At 42.8% G+C, this 16,860-nt stretch overlaps 1 protein-coding gene across 4 annotated transcripts in view; it reads left to right on the forward strand.

Annotated features, from left to right (window-relative positions):
- LNX1 (ligand of numb-protein X 1) overlaps positions 1 to 16,860 on the forward strand; it is a 300,305-nt gene that overhangs the window by 37,455 nt on the left and 245,990 nt on the right. For 2 of the 4 annotated variants that reach the window (XM_078678190.1, XM_078678191.1), the window contains exon 2: positions 1,906 to 2,384. In XM_078678190.1, the coding sequence (XP_078534316.1) occupies positions 1,990 to 2,384 (395 nt within the window). In that variant the 5' untranslated portion in view covers positions 1,906 to 1,989. Of the gene's footprint in view, positions 1 to 1,905; positions 2,385 to 6,028; positions 6,266 to 16,860 lie in introns of those variants that run through there. The other 2 variants (XM_078678193.1, XM_078678192.1) reach the window with 2 other exon arrangements.

Consider the following 16,860-nt stretch of genomic DNA (forward strand, 5'->3'; position numbering starts at 1 on the left):
TAAAAAAGCCTGAATGCCTGCTCCATTGTATTGTCTGATAATGAGATAGGTCATATCTCTGTATCTCTATCACAGCCTCCGATAAGTCATGAATGGCAAATAGAGAAATAGTAATGTACAGGCTGTTTTGGATTCCCGTCAGTGCGTTGCAACAAACTGGTACATGCATTAAGCAGATTGTGCTCTTTCAATAAAAATATTAATGAGCCTCCAAAGGCACAATAAATGTTCTGTAACATATTCCAGTAGTAGGAAGACCTCAGTCTCACATTTTCAGAGGGCTATGAGAAACCCAAAGTACCTATGAATGGAAAGGCTCTAGAATCCCTCAAAACGTAGGTCTGTGTCAATGGGCCTCACTTGTCCCCCTCATGTAGCTTCACAGGGACTTGCAATGGTAACGGTGCAAATGGTCGGGAATGTGGAAGTGATATCTGATAATGGGATATCCCTCGACAGTCAAGTAGACCATGCAGCGAGGGCCTACTATCATCATCATCATCATCATCATCATCTCCATCATTCCTTTTACCCACTACTCTAAGACTCTCTCCAATCAGAAGTAAAATTCTATCCAGACCTGCTTATGGCAACAACACCAGCGAGTGAACTTCAAGGCTCTGTGTATTGTTTTTAAGGCTCTGCATCACCAAGGCCCGGTCCCTTTACAAGACCTATTCTCCTGGTACACCCCCGTAAGATCCCTACGGTCGGCCTCGGCCTTTTTGGTGGTGGTACCCAGGTTTCGGAGGACCAGGATGGGAGGTCGTTCCTTCAGGACGGCTGCGGCGCGACTATGGAACTCCTTACCATTGAACCTTAGGAGCCTGGAAGTTCTTTCCATCTTTAAAAAGGAGTTAAAAACTTACCTGTTCCCTAGGACAATGTAGTAAGTGTAGAAGTTGGTAATATCTCGCTTTGTGTCAGAAACAGTCGTAGCGCCAGGATGCCCGGCGGGTGACAGTGATAGCGCTTTATAAGAACGCCTATACATACATACATACCCCCTATGGATTTTAGTCCTTAAATCCATAACCACGCCCAGCTAGTATGAATAGTAGTCTGAATTCTGTTTAAGGCCCGCTGCTTCGCTCCAAGAGCTTTCTGTAATGCCGCTAAAATGTAGAAATCGCTCTTCCCTGTTGCACTCCAGCTTCTATACATCATCAGGATCAGATCCCAGCTGCATAAGAAGGATACATATCCATCACTTCTGCCTTGCTTGAATTCTGTCATAGCTGTCGCCAGACAAACTACTATGGGGAGGTTTTGTTGTTACTAAAAATGCATGGTGCCTCTGTGTTACTGGAAAGTGTAAGTACAGGGCTGTTATTTGAGTAAATACCCTCACCCTAGTCAGCTAATGCTTCAGGACACTCTCATGGTAGCAGGTAGCAACAATTAAGAAACCAATGTACGTGCTCCTTTTGAGCGGTGCACTAATTTAGTAGCATCTGGAACGGCAGTCTGGACACCCAATTTCACCAGCAGTAATGCATAACTGGCTTGTATACAAATCCTGAGATGTGGGCACAAATATAGGCACTAGTATGGATATTTTAATACTTGTGCACTGAGTAAGCCAGGATTTTGATAAATGTAGTTAGGCTTATCAGTCAGGTCAATTGTAAAGCTGAGATGTCAGTATTTCAGCCATCACTTCTAGCTTGGGAATCCTTCCTTCCCTTCCCCTTCCCCTTTTCCTTCCTTCCTTCCTTCCTTCCTTCCTACCATCATTCCTTCCTTTCTTACTTCCTTCCCTGTCTTATTTTCTGATGTTGTATATTGTGCTTGCATTGGCTAAAAACTCCTATTGTATGGCAGGTACCTACTATTTAAATCGGAGCTACAGAAACGTAGCGGTCTCTTATGCATGATTCTGATTGATGTGTGTTTTACTTTTAGGTTTAGAGCTTCAACAGCTGACTGAAAACAAAAACTGGAGAAACCTACTGATTCCTTGGCTGTTGCTCACCTTCCAAGAATATCATGGAGCAAAACGATTATGTGGAAGACATGGTCATCGGTGACTGCCCACCTTTGTGCGCAACGTGTGGCCAGCTACATTCTCTGGAGGAGAACCATGTTTACACCTACCCAGAGGACGTAGATGATGACTTAATTTGCCACATCTGTCTGCAGGCCCTGCTGCAGCCACTGGATACCCCTTGTGGCCACACCTATTGCACCATCTGTCTCACAAACTTCCTGATCGAAAAAGACTTCTGCCCAGTGGATCGTAGGACAGTGCTGTTGCAGACCTGTAAAAGATCCAACATATTGGTGCATAAACTGCTGGACAAACTCCTGGTTACCTGCCCTTTCACAGAGCACTGCGCGGAGGTAGTGCCGCGATGTGACCTCGAACAACATTTCAAAAACAGGTACGTCTGCTGGAGTGCGCTACTTCATGTTGTAGTGATGTGAACAGAACTTTTATTGACATGATTGGTTATCGCTTCATCATATATTGACTCACTGTTCACCCCTCACCGCTCAGATCCTCCCATTGCATAGATAAATAAAATATTATTTCTCATAAAAGGGCTCTGGAAAGGATAGGTAGGGAAAGAGGAGAGTGATTGTAATGTAATGTGGCTGAAGGAGGGTAAATCAGAATTTAAAACATGAAAGTTCATGTAGATGCTGTAGTTTTGTTCTAATTTCCAATGTGCTCGCCTGTGTTTTATGAGAAGCTTTCGTTAATGTCTTTTTGTTTTTGAAGCACTCTAAACAAAGTTGCTGTGTTGGTTTTATCAAATTATTTCCTGCTGATTGTGAACAATTGATGGCGTCATCAGGCTGACAGTGACGTTCTTTCTTAAAATCTGATGGCATTCACATAACAAAAAAACATAGTAGAGGACCTTTCTATTATTACCATTACATTTTGCACTTGGAGTCTTGTATATTTTCCACCTTTTGCTAAATTCTGTAGATCCTAGAATGTCAAACATTGTCGATTTAAAGAAGAATCTATACTATAGATGATTAAAAATGATTATGTGAAGGGTTATTTGCCCTTCACCTAAACAAATGACCTTCCATGGGACAGAGGGAGCCTCTAATATGTTCACTTCCCATGCTGTCCCCTGCAGTCAAGCTTGTGTTTAATTTAGTTATTTCTGGAGCCTGAAGTTTGCAGTGGTCCTAGTACTCAGAGCCTGTTTTTGAGAAATCCAATAATCCCACTTCTTACTCAATTTCTTTTGTGGTTACTTTATGGGATGACTTATTCAACTCCTGATCAACATTCAATGAGCAAGTATCATTACACCATATCTCATAATCCTTTTGAGGCAGGTCAGGTTATCGGTGAGAGGATGCATTTGGCCCCCAGTAAGAAATTGTTATCTCTCCTTAGATGCTTTCTTTGAAGGACTTCCACATTGTTCCAAGCTTCATTATTTTATTTTGTTTTTGCAAAGGGTCGCCAGCTGCTCATTCAGCCTTTTACCTGACATCTTGATGGGCCGTTGCCAATCCATTGAGGTCGAACATTTCAAGCTCAGATATTTGAAGCTATTTACAATTCTAATTGCTTCACTTTCTAGATAGAACATTTTGTTCTTTAGTCTTATTTTGCCCCGCATAATGACCTCTGTCTTTGATTTGCTGATTTTAATTACATTGACTTGTCTGCGTAGTTGCAATGAGATGTTGTATCTCATTGACAGTTCTTGCAAGCAACAGCTTTCTGTGTAGAGCAGCAACAAATGTTCCCCTTTATCCTTCCTTAGAAAGATATTGTCTTGCGTTCCTTTACTGTTCCATTGGGCCAGTGGTATGTAGGTTGAAACTGATGGTGCAAGCTAACACCTTCGCATCAGAGACTAATGGAAATTAGTACAATGCTAACTGGTCCCCCGTTCCAACACAGACTTGGGCCATTATCTTAGCACATAGTTTATTGGTTATGCTTATCAAGCACAGATCACTGTTGATTAATGGTTGATTCAATGGTTAGAGCGGCAGACCCTGATCCAGAGGTCTAGCCCGGGACCAGGGTTCAATTCCCCGCCTCGGCGGGTCTTGGGCTCAAAAATTCCACGGACCTGATAATTCTCGCCTCGGTGCCTATTCCAATCATGGAGTCCCACTCTGCAACTCTGGGCAATAGCTTGCTTAATCTCCTCAACGGCCCCACAACGCTAAGGATGCCTGGCCTCCACCTTGGGGGTGCCCAGGAGTGGACACCTCACAGGGAAAGCCAGGATGGGTTCCACAGCGGTATTCGTACAAGCGCCTTGAGACCCTTGTGGGTGAGTAGTGCGCTATACAAGTATCAATTTACATATCAATTTACATTAATTTTTTATTGCTTTGGCCATATCTTTCCAAAGACCAAGCTAGTAACTTGGCCAGGAAAGCCAGAAGTATTTAAATATAAGTAAAAGCAGAATGAAAGCTGTATCCTCCTCTGTGATGAGCTCTAGTCTGAACCCCCATGGGTGTGGTGATGTGATTTGTTGAAATTGTAACCATTCATTTAAAGTAATCAGAATGATTTTTCAAACAATTCAATTCCGTTTATATAACAAACGAGTGGTCTGTGAGATATGCACGATTACCCTTGGTTTTTTTTAGGGAAAAATGATGGTACCTTTCCACAACCTCAGGGCGGCAACACTAGCAAAATAAAGCTTGAAAAGTTTGAAGGGTTGGCATCCACAAGTTTGGAACCTCTCTCAGATATTAATGAATTCAGAATTTGTTTCGAGCCCATGATTGTCTCTGATTCCTTTCAGCATATAGCTTTTTATTTCAGGCAGCTTAAAGCAAGCTGTGATTTGCTGTGTCTTCTAACTTTCCCGAAGCCACTTCAATTGAGACTTTGGGGATTTTCAGGGCGCACAACCACATGACCCTTTGGGTGGATGTCCCTCTCAAAGTTTCTGTAACTTGTGTCAAACTCCCAAATCCATATTTTCCTCGTGTTTGGACCGTTCCTGTTTTGTTGCTGCTGAGTTTCTTCCCATTGTTTCTGCCAGAACTCTTTCTTTTTTCTCTTGATCACATCAGTTTGTGTAAGTATTAGTAATTTCTCTGACCAGGGTGCTGAACATTAAACATGTTTTGAGTTCTTTCTTTGATTGACTCTGGAGAAAGTTTAGTCACGATTCACTGCAAATATCGATTTAGAAGGTGAAAGAGTTCAGGAACTTCTCTGGAAATTCACACACTGGCTCACAGTTTCTTTTCCCTCATTACATTACATTTCTAAGTTTGTTTCAGGGTAGCTGAGCCAGAGTGATAATTCTGTGCATTTTTCTATTGAACTGCGCAACCTCCTACCATATATGTATTAGTATTTGTCGTGTGTGAACCTAGCCGGAGATCAACTGCAGAATAGCTGAATAGTCAGCATACAATATCCATACTGCTGCTCCTCCTGCTTCCCTCCCACAGTCTCTCCTATTCCCATAATGCACTTCACACGTCTGATGGGCCCCCTTCTGGCATTTGACATACTTTCACACTCTTTGTTCAAGTGCTAACATCAGAAATGGATTCCCTTCTATAAACAGAGTGTACCCTGCTTAAATAGTCTTCAGGGCTGTACGACAAAACAGTGCCCATAATCTTGACACCAAATAAATTAAATAGAATCCTTTTAGCTTTATGCTTGGCACGTCCCCCTGAATTGAGTACGTCACTGGCACGCTGGCTCGGGGAGCCTTACCTCAGTAGACGTGCTTCCCTCTCAGATGCCTCTCGGCTCATCTCAGTGATGGAGAGTACATTTTATTTTCAGCCTGGCAGCCTCCGCCAGCGCTGATACATCTTGGTTCACACAGCCCATCCGTGATGCAAACGCACCAGCTGCTTGCAGAGAACCAGTCGACGTCGGAGGCAGGGCCCTGCACCTCAGCATCATTCCCTTCTGCACCATAAGTCACGGCTCGCCCGCTGTGCTCTGCTGTCCCCACAGCCTCGTGCACCCCTCCAAGCGCGCGCTCGGCTAATCCTTTTACAGGTCAATGATTTTCCCAGCATAGCTTAGCATAAGAGATTTAGAGGCGATTCATGATGTGCTAGCAAGTGAAGTGAAATGGAAAGGCTCATTTAAAGAGAGCCTGGCTGCCACCGGGGGCTGGGAGCTGAGGGTTCGAGCGCAGGCGACGGCGCGGTGGTGGCAAGCCGGCCAGGAGCACCAGCTCGACGCGGCCAACATGAAGGCTCTTCTCTTGCTGGTCCTGCCTTGGCTCAGCCCTGCAAACTACATAGACAATGTGGGGAACCTGCACTTCCTGTACTCTGAACTGTGAGTACGCCCTTGAAGACTTTGTGTTGCATGTCTACGCGTGTGGTGCATTTTGCGTATGTTGCAAACCATTTCTGCCAAGATGCATATAGCATGTGATTACTCTGAAAATTGAAGTAAATGGTGGTTTATTATAAATAGTGTTTAGAGTGCAGCAGCAGTTACATGGATGATGTTGAGTGCTTGCGTTCCCATTGGTTGTGCTTTGTGTCTTGTCAGACATTGGGTGCAGACCCGCCCAGTGTTTACCAGTACCCGCTGGACCTGCATGACTTTACGCAGTCTGTTGAATGCACTCATCTTCCCAGAAATTTGTTAGCAATTGAATAGCAGCACCGAGCAGTGCACACTGGACCCAATTCACATAGAGTTGTCTGTGATTGATTTGGACTTGCTCTTCAATATCCAGGAGTAGGTTGTACTGACTCATCTATTAAACGTTTGTACATTCACTCTGTCTCTTTGTAGGTTCACACGTTTTCTCTGTTTCTTGTTTTCTAAAGAATCACATAGGTGGTCAAATCTGCTGCGGTGACGCCTCTCTGTGGCAGTGCACATCTCCTTTCCAATTGACACTTTGCTTCTTTAACAATAGTTGACGGCTCAGTACTTGCAGGAAAAAAATGTGCATGAAAATGTAACAAACTGAAGATAAACTGGCAACATGGACATTACAGTAGAACGCTGGGCTCTTTGGTAGTTGTGTTTTGCAGTATACTGATTGTGATGGGTACTGTTGTGTGGAAGTTGGTCTGTATCAATTGTGCTCTGCTGTATAAGCATTTACCTCTCAGCTGTAATGGGTATTGCTGTGGTGATATTAGTGTGTATCAATTGCAATTATTATCTGGCTCTTATAGGTTTGCTTCTGTTATAGTAGGTGTCAGTCGATTGTGATGGTTATTATCAGACGTGGGTGTCCTTCAGTTGGGATGGGTAACGCGTATCCATTGTGTTCCTTTATCGATCAGGTGTAGTGAGATTCTATCCATTCAGGACCAATTATCAATTTTAGTTGGTTCAATCTGTTCTAGTAGCTTTGTATCCATTGTATTGGCTGTCTTCTCTTGCTTTCTTTCTCTCTCTCTCTCTCTCTCTCTCTCGCTCTCTCTCTCTCTCGCTCTCTCTCTCTCTCTCTCTCTCTCTCTCCTACCTGAGGACCCTCTTTCCCTTGCATGCCGTCCTCCATGACAGGTGTAATGGCACAAGCATTGGAAGGCTATGCACCGTTGGGGGTAAAGGTCAGACGAGGTGGGCCTGGTGAGCTATGTGCGCTGTCACATTCTTTTGGGCAGATTCACAAAGGCATTTATTAATACTGGGAGTAGTACTACCGGAGTACTCGTTTACATACTTGTGTATCTCGGTAAATCTGTCATGAAAAGTCCAACTCACTATTAGTAAGATTGCAAAGAGGGCACAATCCTTTCTATTTGTATTGTGTATGAATATTCCCTGTGTGTTCCCATGTTATTACAATTGTTGGCGGCATTTCCGACACTGCAGTCCCACAGTGCATGGAATGCATTAACTAGCGCCCAGTGTTTTGTGGTACTGGGATAAAATGCACGAACACAAGACAGCAACAGACATGTGGAAAGAAATCTGGAAATGCAATTCGTTGCTTCTTTCAGTGCTCTACAGTGGAGGTTGTTTTGGGCCTCCAAGAAGAGGGCACGGAGGACACAGTGAAGGCCTCGATCACTCTCCAGGTGAAGCAAGTTTCCTAATTTGCAGAGGGCGGGGTTGGATATATAATTATGAAGGAGCATGTTATGGTGCCTACAAGGTTTATTTGGGTTGTGACGTTTATTGCTGCCTTTGCTGGTTCGTGAATCCCTCAGCTGTGAGTCAGTGGTTGGTCGGAGTTTACCTTTCCAGTCAGTGCACGTGCTGCTCCAAGGTGGGTGCACAGTTTGCCTTTCTCTATGGACTGACTGAGGTGCTTGTTTTATTGCAAGGAGTTTCCCGGGGGGGTGGATGTGATGGAGCAGCCCGGGCTTGTTAGAGCTGCAAGTAGAGCAGGCAAACACTGGCGCAGCCTGCAATGACATCTGGGGCGCTCGCTGTGCAGGGAAGCACGCGCTGATGAGATGAATCACGAGAGGGCTGCAGCAGCGCGCGCCGCCGGTCCCTTCATGAGGGCAGGGCACGAGGCCCGCAATGTCTATCCGTGATTACAAGCGAGGCCGCGCGGCCCTGCTGCAGGACAGGCATTTACACATCCCATCACGTTCCTAAACGCAGGGGAGCGCGCGCCCCGGCTGGGCCCGCCTGTTGGATCAATGCACTCGTTTGTGCAGCGACTAATGGTCCGGCCTCTGCAGACACCGATCGATAATGGAGGTGAGGCCTGGAGATTGAAAGTAGCTCGCCATGTAACGCAGTGCTCTAAATATGAATAAATAAATGATAGATCATGTGGGTTCTGCCTGGTCAGGGACGATCTAAGGCTGGCCTTGTGAGATGGCACATGTCAGGCCTACACCGTGTGCCATTGGACCAAAGCATCTTCAAAGGCAGATGGAATCACAGACCTACCTAAGGCAGTAAGTACATCTATCCCAGGGAGTGAGGGCACAGCTCACACTGTCAGGCGCATGTTCAAGAGAGTCTGTTAGGAGGACAGCCCTCCTCATCCAAAGCTTGTTAGTCTGAGTTAACATGTTTCTCGGTGGGTACTAAAGGGAATATTTGTGTCAATAGGTTATTGGATCAGTTTCTTCTGTTTTATATATTTGCATGGGTTTATCTAGTCCGTTTTTTGATGTTTGTTGACTTACTAAACTGTGCTCAGTCGCAATGGCCATGTTCCCTACTGTAACTTTATGGCCCAAACACAATTTTAAATAATTGTCCAGGGGAAAGGGAGCCATGGACATCCAGTTTGCTCATCCCAGCGCATTGCTTATGATACTTTGAATTTCCTATAGCATCCCTTCCGAGAGCTGTTGATGGATGGAGAGGAATCCAACCCTTACTAGGCATTGCTGTTCCCCAACGCTGCCTCTGGAATTCTCTGAACATCTTAAAAATATATTGGGTCTGACTGCAGCTGGATGTCAATTGCAACCAGTCAAGTGTCTCTTTTTGACCATCACACTGTAACTCCTGTAGAACTGTCAATCTAAGAGCAGAGACCCGCCCACCCACAGCTTCTAATACCCTTTAAATACCTACGAACCAGGACAACTAACCTTCCTCGAATCAAAGCAAATCAATTTGACTTTCTTTTTAATCACCTCGATAATCCAGAAAACTATTCTTTTTCCGGTATCTGAAAGATGAAGATGGCATTCTCTCAGATATTGTGCAAGCAAAGTGTAGTTATTATGGCGCATATCAGGAAACTCAAAAATCAAACAAAAGAGCACTGCATAGGAAAGCCTTGGTATCAGAACTTTAAATTCAACAACTTTTGTGGTGTTTGAAAAATTCCTATTTGGTCTGATGCCTTACAAATTAAGGAGGTTGACTCAGAAACAGGGAGGACATTAATCAAGCACAGCCTAAACAAGGGAAGAATTGCTTAGTTGTTCTAGTACACTGCCCTGGCTTCATACATCCTACAATCTTGTATTGTTACATTACGTCTGCAGCACACACCTCTCCATGACCTCATCCACTTACTTGGAAAAGCAAAGCTATAAACAAGAAGAAAGAACATAGTTCTGCTGAATGGAAAATAATATAATGCAATCATGTGAATGGACATAGTTTGTATAGAGGAACAACCCTTGGGTTTCAAAAGCATGCTATCTCGCCACCGATGTGTAAGAGGTTCCAAAAAGAGATGCAGGGTGAAGCATCCAAAAACCGTCCCCTACCTTTTCTAGCACCCTCAGTGACTGTTGGTTAAGTAATTTCAGCGTGGTATGCGTGTAGGGAAATCACCCGGTGTGCAAGTTTATAAAATATTTAAACAAACAAATCTTGGCTAGAAAACTAGAGGTGTAAGCACACATTATGCTATGGGCAGGCACCCAGAATCTGCTGAGTTCTGCTGATCACGAGAAAGCCTGCAGCGAAATATTGTCATTGTGTGAGGTTTGAGTTTCTAGGAGTCTATCGTTAATCACGTGTGTTTTTTCTCTGAGGTGAAAGCAGTCAAAAGTATATATATCTTTTGTAAAATCCAGTCAAGAATTGTGCTAACCCATGAGAAAATACTTTTATTTTTGGAGCATCTCTAAAAGAGACTTGGCGAAATAAACTGATTTGTCCCAGATCACACCATTAAATTGTGAAGCTGGGATTAGAAACTAGGGGGCTTATTTACAAGCCCCTTGCGCCACTTTTGCGTCACTTTTCCCATGTTAAAAATGACGCAAAAGTGGCGCAAGAGGCTTGTAAATAAGCCCCTAGGACTCTTGGATTCACAGGTCCACAGTTTAGTTATTAAACCTGAAGCAGATGAAATGAAAATGGGCTACCCATTGGCTAAATAAAGCAGTCTATTCCTGTGTGCTAGGCGCTGTTCGCTCATGGGGTGCACGTGGACTCGAGCTTCTGGACACACAAACTAAGCACCAGCTGCTCTAGCTTCAAAATCCAAGACGTGGCATCAGCAGATCTTGCTAAACAACTGCCCCCCCCTCCCACATCACCTGTAATAAACGTCACCCTAAAGAAATCACAGCTAAATGTAATCCATTGACATTCCAATAATCTTCCTTCAGCTCGGCCGCACTTTGTCGTTCATGTTAACAGTAGTTCCACATCTGGGATTCGGTGTAAGGCACTTTTATGGTTGGTTGGATTGGCAGTGCATTGCTTCCCACAACATCCCGAATGTGCTATTACTGGGAGTAGCCAAGGTCATACTATAATGTATATATGGCATAGTTCTCGATTGAACACATGTATGAAAGCTGAATGCTGAAAAATAGACCTTACAGTACGTTCAGTATTTAAAAACACAAAGCTCTCCACTGGATACTTTTTATAATGCTCTACTCGTTTCTGGGAGTAAGTAAATAGGTCAAGTAAGTGACGCAATGTGAGATGGTGCTATATCAACCTACTTCTGCCTGCAGCAAGTTCCTTCCTCATTCTTCTGTCTGTAGGAGGTTTCTGCGAACCTAGTACAATTTCTTGTCACTATGAGGAAACATTGGGGTTTAACTGGTTGCTGTTTGTGATGTATCACCTGCTATAAACACACACTGGTGATCTCTATTGTTAAACTGTGGATGGAAGAAAGCAGTTCAATGAATTTAACATTCATGCCTTTGAGACCTTGGATATATTAGTGAATGATCGTTAAATCGCTTTGAAAGTAGATTTTCTTGCCTGACCAAGGGACATTCGAAGTATTACTTACTATTGATTATTTGCTTGCATTCTCTGAAGTGAAACATGGGTGATTCACAACAAATATTTCTATACCCTTATTCCCCACTTTTGCCTTGATTCAGGGGTGAAATCTGGCGACAGACGGCTATATTAATAATAATAATAATATAACTCCTATTTGTAAAGCGCAAACATATCACCCCTTAGGTTTCAAGGCGCTGGGGGGCATAGGAGAGATTAGGTGAGCTATTGCCCAGAGACACATGATGTTGAGCTGCCGCTGGAATTCGAACCGTGAGCCCCACGCTCCGGTGTCAGCCGCTCTGGCCACTAGCCACACCACTCCCACGTCTGCAGGTGGAGTCTAGACAGACTTTCGCTTTTTATTGGTATATAGTTAATACTACCAAGTCATTCGCTTTTATGAGAAACTAAGCACCTCAATCCTTTTGCTTCTGCCAGTAAGAGATTACCAGCCCACCTGACTTCTTCAGCATTACCACGCATTTTTATAAATGTGATATATATTAGGTCAAAATAGTTTAATTGCCATTTGCTTGGATGGGGACATCAGATTGTCGGCTTCTGAAACCACCCCTGAGAGGCCGCCGTCCAGCCCCTCTGTCACTACTGTCTGTATTTTGCAGGAGTTGAGTTTATAGCACCAGCCACATCCAAATTTGATTTCAATCGCTTCTACTGCTGTCAGGGCAGTGCCAGGGTTAGTGGTATCAATGATGATGTCATCTGCCTGCACAGTTTCCTTTCTACTGCCATTACTCATTACAACTGGTGGGGTGTGTGCTAGAAGGCTATGATGGTATTCTGGCGAAGGGCAAGGGGGAAGCAGACGCCCCTGCTGCGCTCCACATGCAACTGAAAAAAAAACTAGAGGATTAAGCCATCATACAGATTTTTTTGCTCTGTGGTACACATACGATTCACATATCTAACTGAGGAAGTGATTACCACCACCAAAATGATGGAGAAATTGCCACCAATATGGCCAAGACACTCTGTTAAATGCTTTTTCTGCTTCTGTAAATTGTGGAGCCTAAGTGTGTGGGTCACACATGAAAGATAACACACAATCTCACATTTATTATACTCCACCTTCTTCAAAGCAAACTATATTTAAACATTTCATAAAAGATATTATTTCTTTTGTTGAGGATCATTTGTTATTTACCTTATATTAAGGTTTTGGAATTTAATAAATTCTCTATATATGACATTTGCAGAAACAATCTTTTTCATTTTTCCATGTGATATACATCTCTTTCTAATCTGGTCATTCCAACTAGTTTGAAAATTTAGACACAATTATTATTATTATTATTATTATTATTATTATTATTATGGGACTTACTAAAGCGCACTGTGGCCAAGCGGCTTCCTGGCGCTGAGAACTAGTACCTGACTCTACAAAGCATCCAAGAGGGCTAGCCAGGGAAAGCCTGGGAGAAAAGGAAGGTTTTCAGGGCTTTACGAAAAGGGAGGTAAGTGGGAATAGAGCGAATAGAGAGAGGAAGACTGTTCCAGTATTGGGGGGCAAGAACCGAAAAGCGGGTGCCCCCTGTTCGGGATTTACGGAAGCGGGGTACTTGGAGAAGAGAGAGAGTTGAAGAACGAAGGGTGCGAACCGGGGTGTAGGGAGTGATTAAAGAAGTGATGAAGAGAGGGGCAGAGTGGGTATAAGCCCGGAAGGCTAAACAGGCCAATTAAAAAAATGATCTAAAATAGACAGGGAGCCAATGAAGGGACTTGAGTATAGGCGTGATGTGGGAGGATTTTGGAAGGTGGAAAATAAGACGGGCTGCCTGATTTTGAATAGTTTAAAAATTCAGTCTTATCAAAGTCTTATCAGTCAGATCAAAATCGAGGCCACTGTTCCTCTCTTGTAAGTATTCCCAATGTCATTGTTCATCCAAGGATGTCCTTATGCCATCAATAGGTTCATGGCAATATTTCTGTTGAACTACTCCTCTTCATTGTATTAACTTAGCGCTTCGATTTAAGGGATCTTAATCCACCACTCTGGTAGGTGCAAGTTTCTCAGTTAACAGATTTGCACATAATTGACTCTATGAATGGATGAGTCCCACCTTCACTCCACAAATGAGTTGGCTGTTTGCGTGCAAATTCATCGAGTGGAAAGAAACCCCTTGTAAACCACCCTCTGGTGGCATCAGCGGTGCTCCTGAGATTCATTAGCTAGCTGCTTTTAGGCAGAAGGTCCAAGGCATACGGCTACGTGCGTGTGGTGTTGTGTGTCATGCATGGAATCAGGAACACTGCTGTGCTCCGGATTCCATAGCATGACAGTTACGACCCAGGTTACCTGATCAGACGTATCTTATACTTCTCAACAATAAATCTCTACAACCCCATTATATTGGTTCCAGAAGATACATCATTTCACTGGCGACGATTGGACGACGACCCTAAATTAACCTGGAGTCCCTACCTGCATCACTGAACCTCGTCTGATGCGGAGGATCGCGGACTGCTTAAATGACTCATAACGGTGGCTGCGCTGTGTTCCTGACGGTGAACCCGTAAAGAAAATGAAAACGCCGTTTTCTATGGTCTTCGTGAGTAGATACTGAACAATTTTGCACAATATCCGGATTTTCGGGTGAGTCGCGCATATTGAGCCAGTGCGCACGCGCAAGGTGTACAGCGGGCGCATGCGCAAGGAATAATACACTTGCCAAACGGGGCGCGAGATGTACATGCGCATAGAAAAGCAGCGCTAGTCTAAACTACACGCGAGCCACGCAGCAACTCATCTGAACATAAACAAAACTCAACTGCTCACGCGAATGACGTCATAACGTCATTTCACGCACGGCGGCCATCTTTTGGGAAGAAGAATCCCTTACTTAACATTGAACATCGAACAAACATCGATCTTTCTCGTTTTGAACTGAATTATGCATACAACTTCAATATAAAACGCTAATTTTCAACATATATCATTTAATAAGCCATAATCTTCATTTAAGCATAAAAAAAAAAAAATATTTACAATAAAAATACATTAACAATAAATTAATAAGGAAGAACTCCATTACACTACATTACAATGGAGAGTTTTTCTGCACCACCACCATTCTTACCTAATCCAGGTGAACCAATCCTAGAGTGGAAAAGGTGGAAGGAAGGTTTTCATGCTTATATTGAAGCAATAGGAGGAGATGACTATACGGACAAACGCAAACTAGCCATCTTGAAACACTGTTTGGGTGCAGAAGGAAGGCATGTCTTGAGTCATTTGCCTATATCTCCTGATGGTGTATCTACTTCGGAAAGCACAATTGACGTTTTTGAAGAAGCAATAAAACAGTTAGATAAACAATATATAAAAAAAGTCAACATTGTAGTTGCTCGCCACAAATTCTTGAGCAGGGGACAATTACCAAATGAATCGGTTAACTCATTCGTAAATGACTTAAGAGTTTTAGCTTCCAAATGCAAATATTCGACATTTCATGATCAGATGTTGCGTGATCAAATGGTTCACAAAATTGCTGATGTCAAACTACAAAGTAAACTGTTAGATGCAGAAGATTTGACTTTAGATAAAGCGTTGGATATTGCTCATCGTTTTGAAAATATGAAGCTTGGAGTAAAAGAACTTGCGGAGAAAAGCATTGCCGAAGTCAACCTGGTGAAGAAATCAGGTTTTGAAGAAAAACCTTTCAGAAATAGAAACCCACAATTTCAACAAGGAAGAGAATTTGCATGTTTCAAATGTGGTAGCCCGGATCATTTAGCTAATGACAGAAAATGTCCAGCGATTGGTCAAATGTGCAAATACTGTAGAATGAAAGGTCATTTTAGCAAAATGTGCAAGAATAAGAATAAGTTCAAAAATAAGAATTTTACTCAAAGAAAGAATTCTGATGAGCATGTGAATGAAATTGATGACGATTATTTAGAAGAAGAATTTCTTTTTGCAATATATGAAGTCAATAATGGCGAGAAAGACTCACCTTATTGCACTGTAAATGTTGGAGGAAAGGAAATTAATGTCATGGCTGATTCAGGGGCAAAGCGCACTCTTATTGGTGAAGAATGGATGAAAGAATTTCCTGGGTTAAAATTGTCGCCTCCAGATAGAAAATTACTTGGATACGGCAAGAAACCCATTGATATTCTTGGTTTCTTTAATACATCCCTAACTTTCAAAGGCAAAACTATTGATTCAAAGGTTTATGTAGCCAAAGATGGCTCTTGTTTGTTGGGTTGGCCTCAACAGAGGGACTTAATGATAAAATTAGATCCCAATCATCCAGAACAAGTACTAGGGTATTCTGATTTGATCTTGAATGTAGAATCTGATCTTGCTTCTGAATGTGAGAAAACATTTCCTGTAGTTTTTTCAACCTCCAAGTTAGGTCTTTTGAAAAACTTTGAACACAAAATCATTTTGAGGGAGGATGCCATCCCGAAGGTCCACAAAGTTAGGAATGTTCCCTTACATTTAAGAGAAGCAGTAAAATCTGAACTTAAAAGGTTGTGTGATTTGGACGTCCTTGAGGAAATAGAATCCTCCGTTTGGTTATCCCCAGTCGTTGTCGCTCACAAACCCAACGGCAAAGTAAGACTCTGTGTGGATTTGAGGGATTTAAACGAGAATGTTTGGGTGGACAGGCATCCACTTCCCAATATCAATGAAATGTTCACGAAATTGAAGGGGGCATCAATTTTCTCCACTTTGGACCTGTCAAATGCTTACCATCAGATAGCATTGCACAAGGACAGTAAGCATTTGACATCCTTCATCACTTCGGAGGGTGCTTTTAGGTACAAGAGGATGCCTTTTGGCCTAATTTCAGCATCTTCCGTTTTTCAAAGGGTCATGCATAATCTTTTTAAGGATTTTGTTAATGTCTTATACTTCCAAGATGACATCTTAATCTTTGCATCCAATCCATCTGACCATTCCGAGATTTTGTACAAAGTTCTATGTATATTACAAGATAGTGGTCTAACACTTACAAAAGAAAAATGTAAATTTGGTGTAACTTCCGTTGATTATTTGGGGCATACCATAAGTAAAGAGGGCATTTCCCCGAAAATGAATTTAGTAAAAGCTATAGAGTCAGCACCAGATCCTGTTGACAAAGATCAGCTAAGATCTTTCTTGGGGCTTGCAGAATATTATTCAAAATTTATTCCCCTATTTTCTGACAAGACGGTTAGCATGAGAAACTTGATGAAAAAAAATGTCCAATTTCTTTGGGATGATAACTGCAGGAAGGAATTTTTATTGTTAAAAAAGAGTATCATAT

The sequence above is a fragment of the Lissotriton helveticus genome, chromosome 2_2 (genome assembly GCF_964261635.1).
Source record: "Lissotriton helveticus chromosome 2_2, aLisHel1.1, whole genome shotgun sequence".
Lineage (NCBI taxonomy): Eukaryota > Metazoa > Chordata > Amphibia > Caudata > Salamandridae > Lissotriton > Lissotriton helveticus.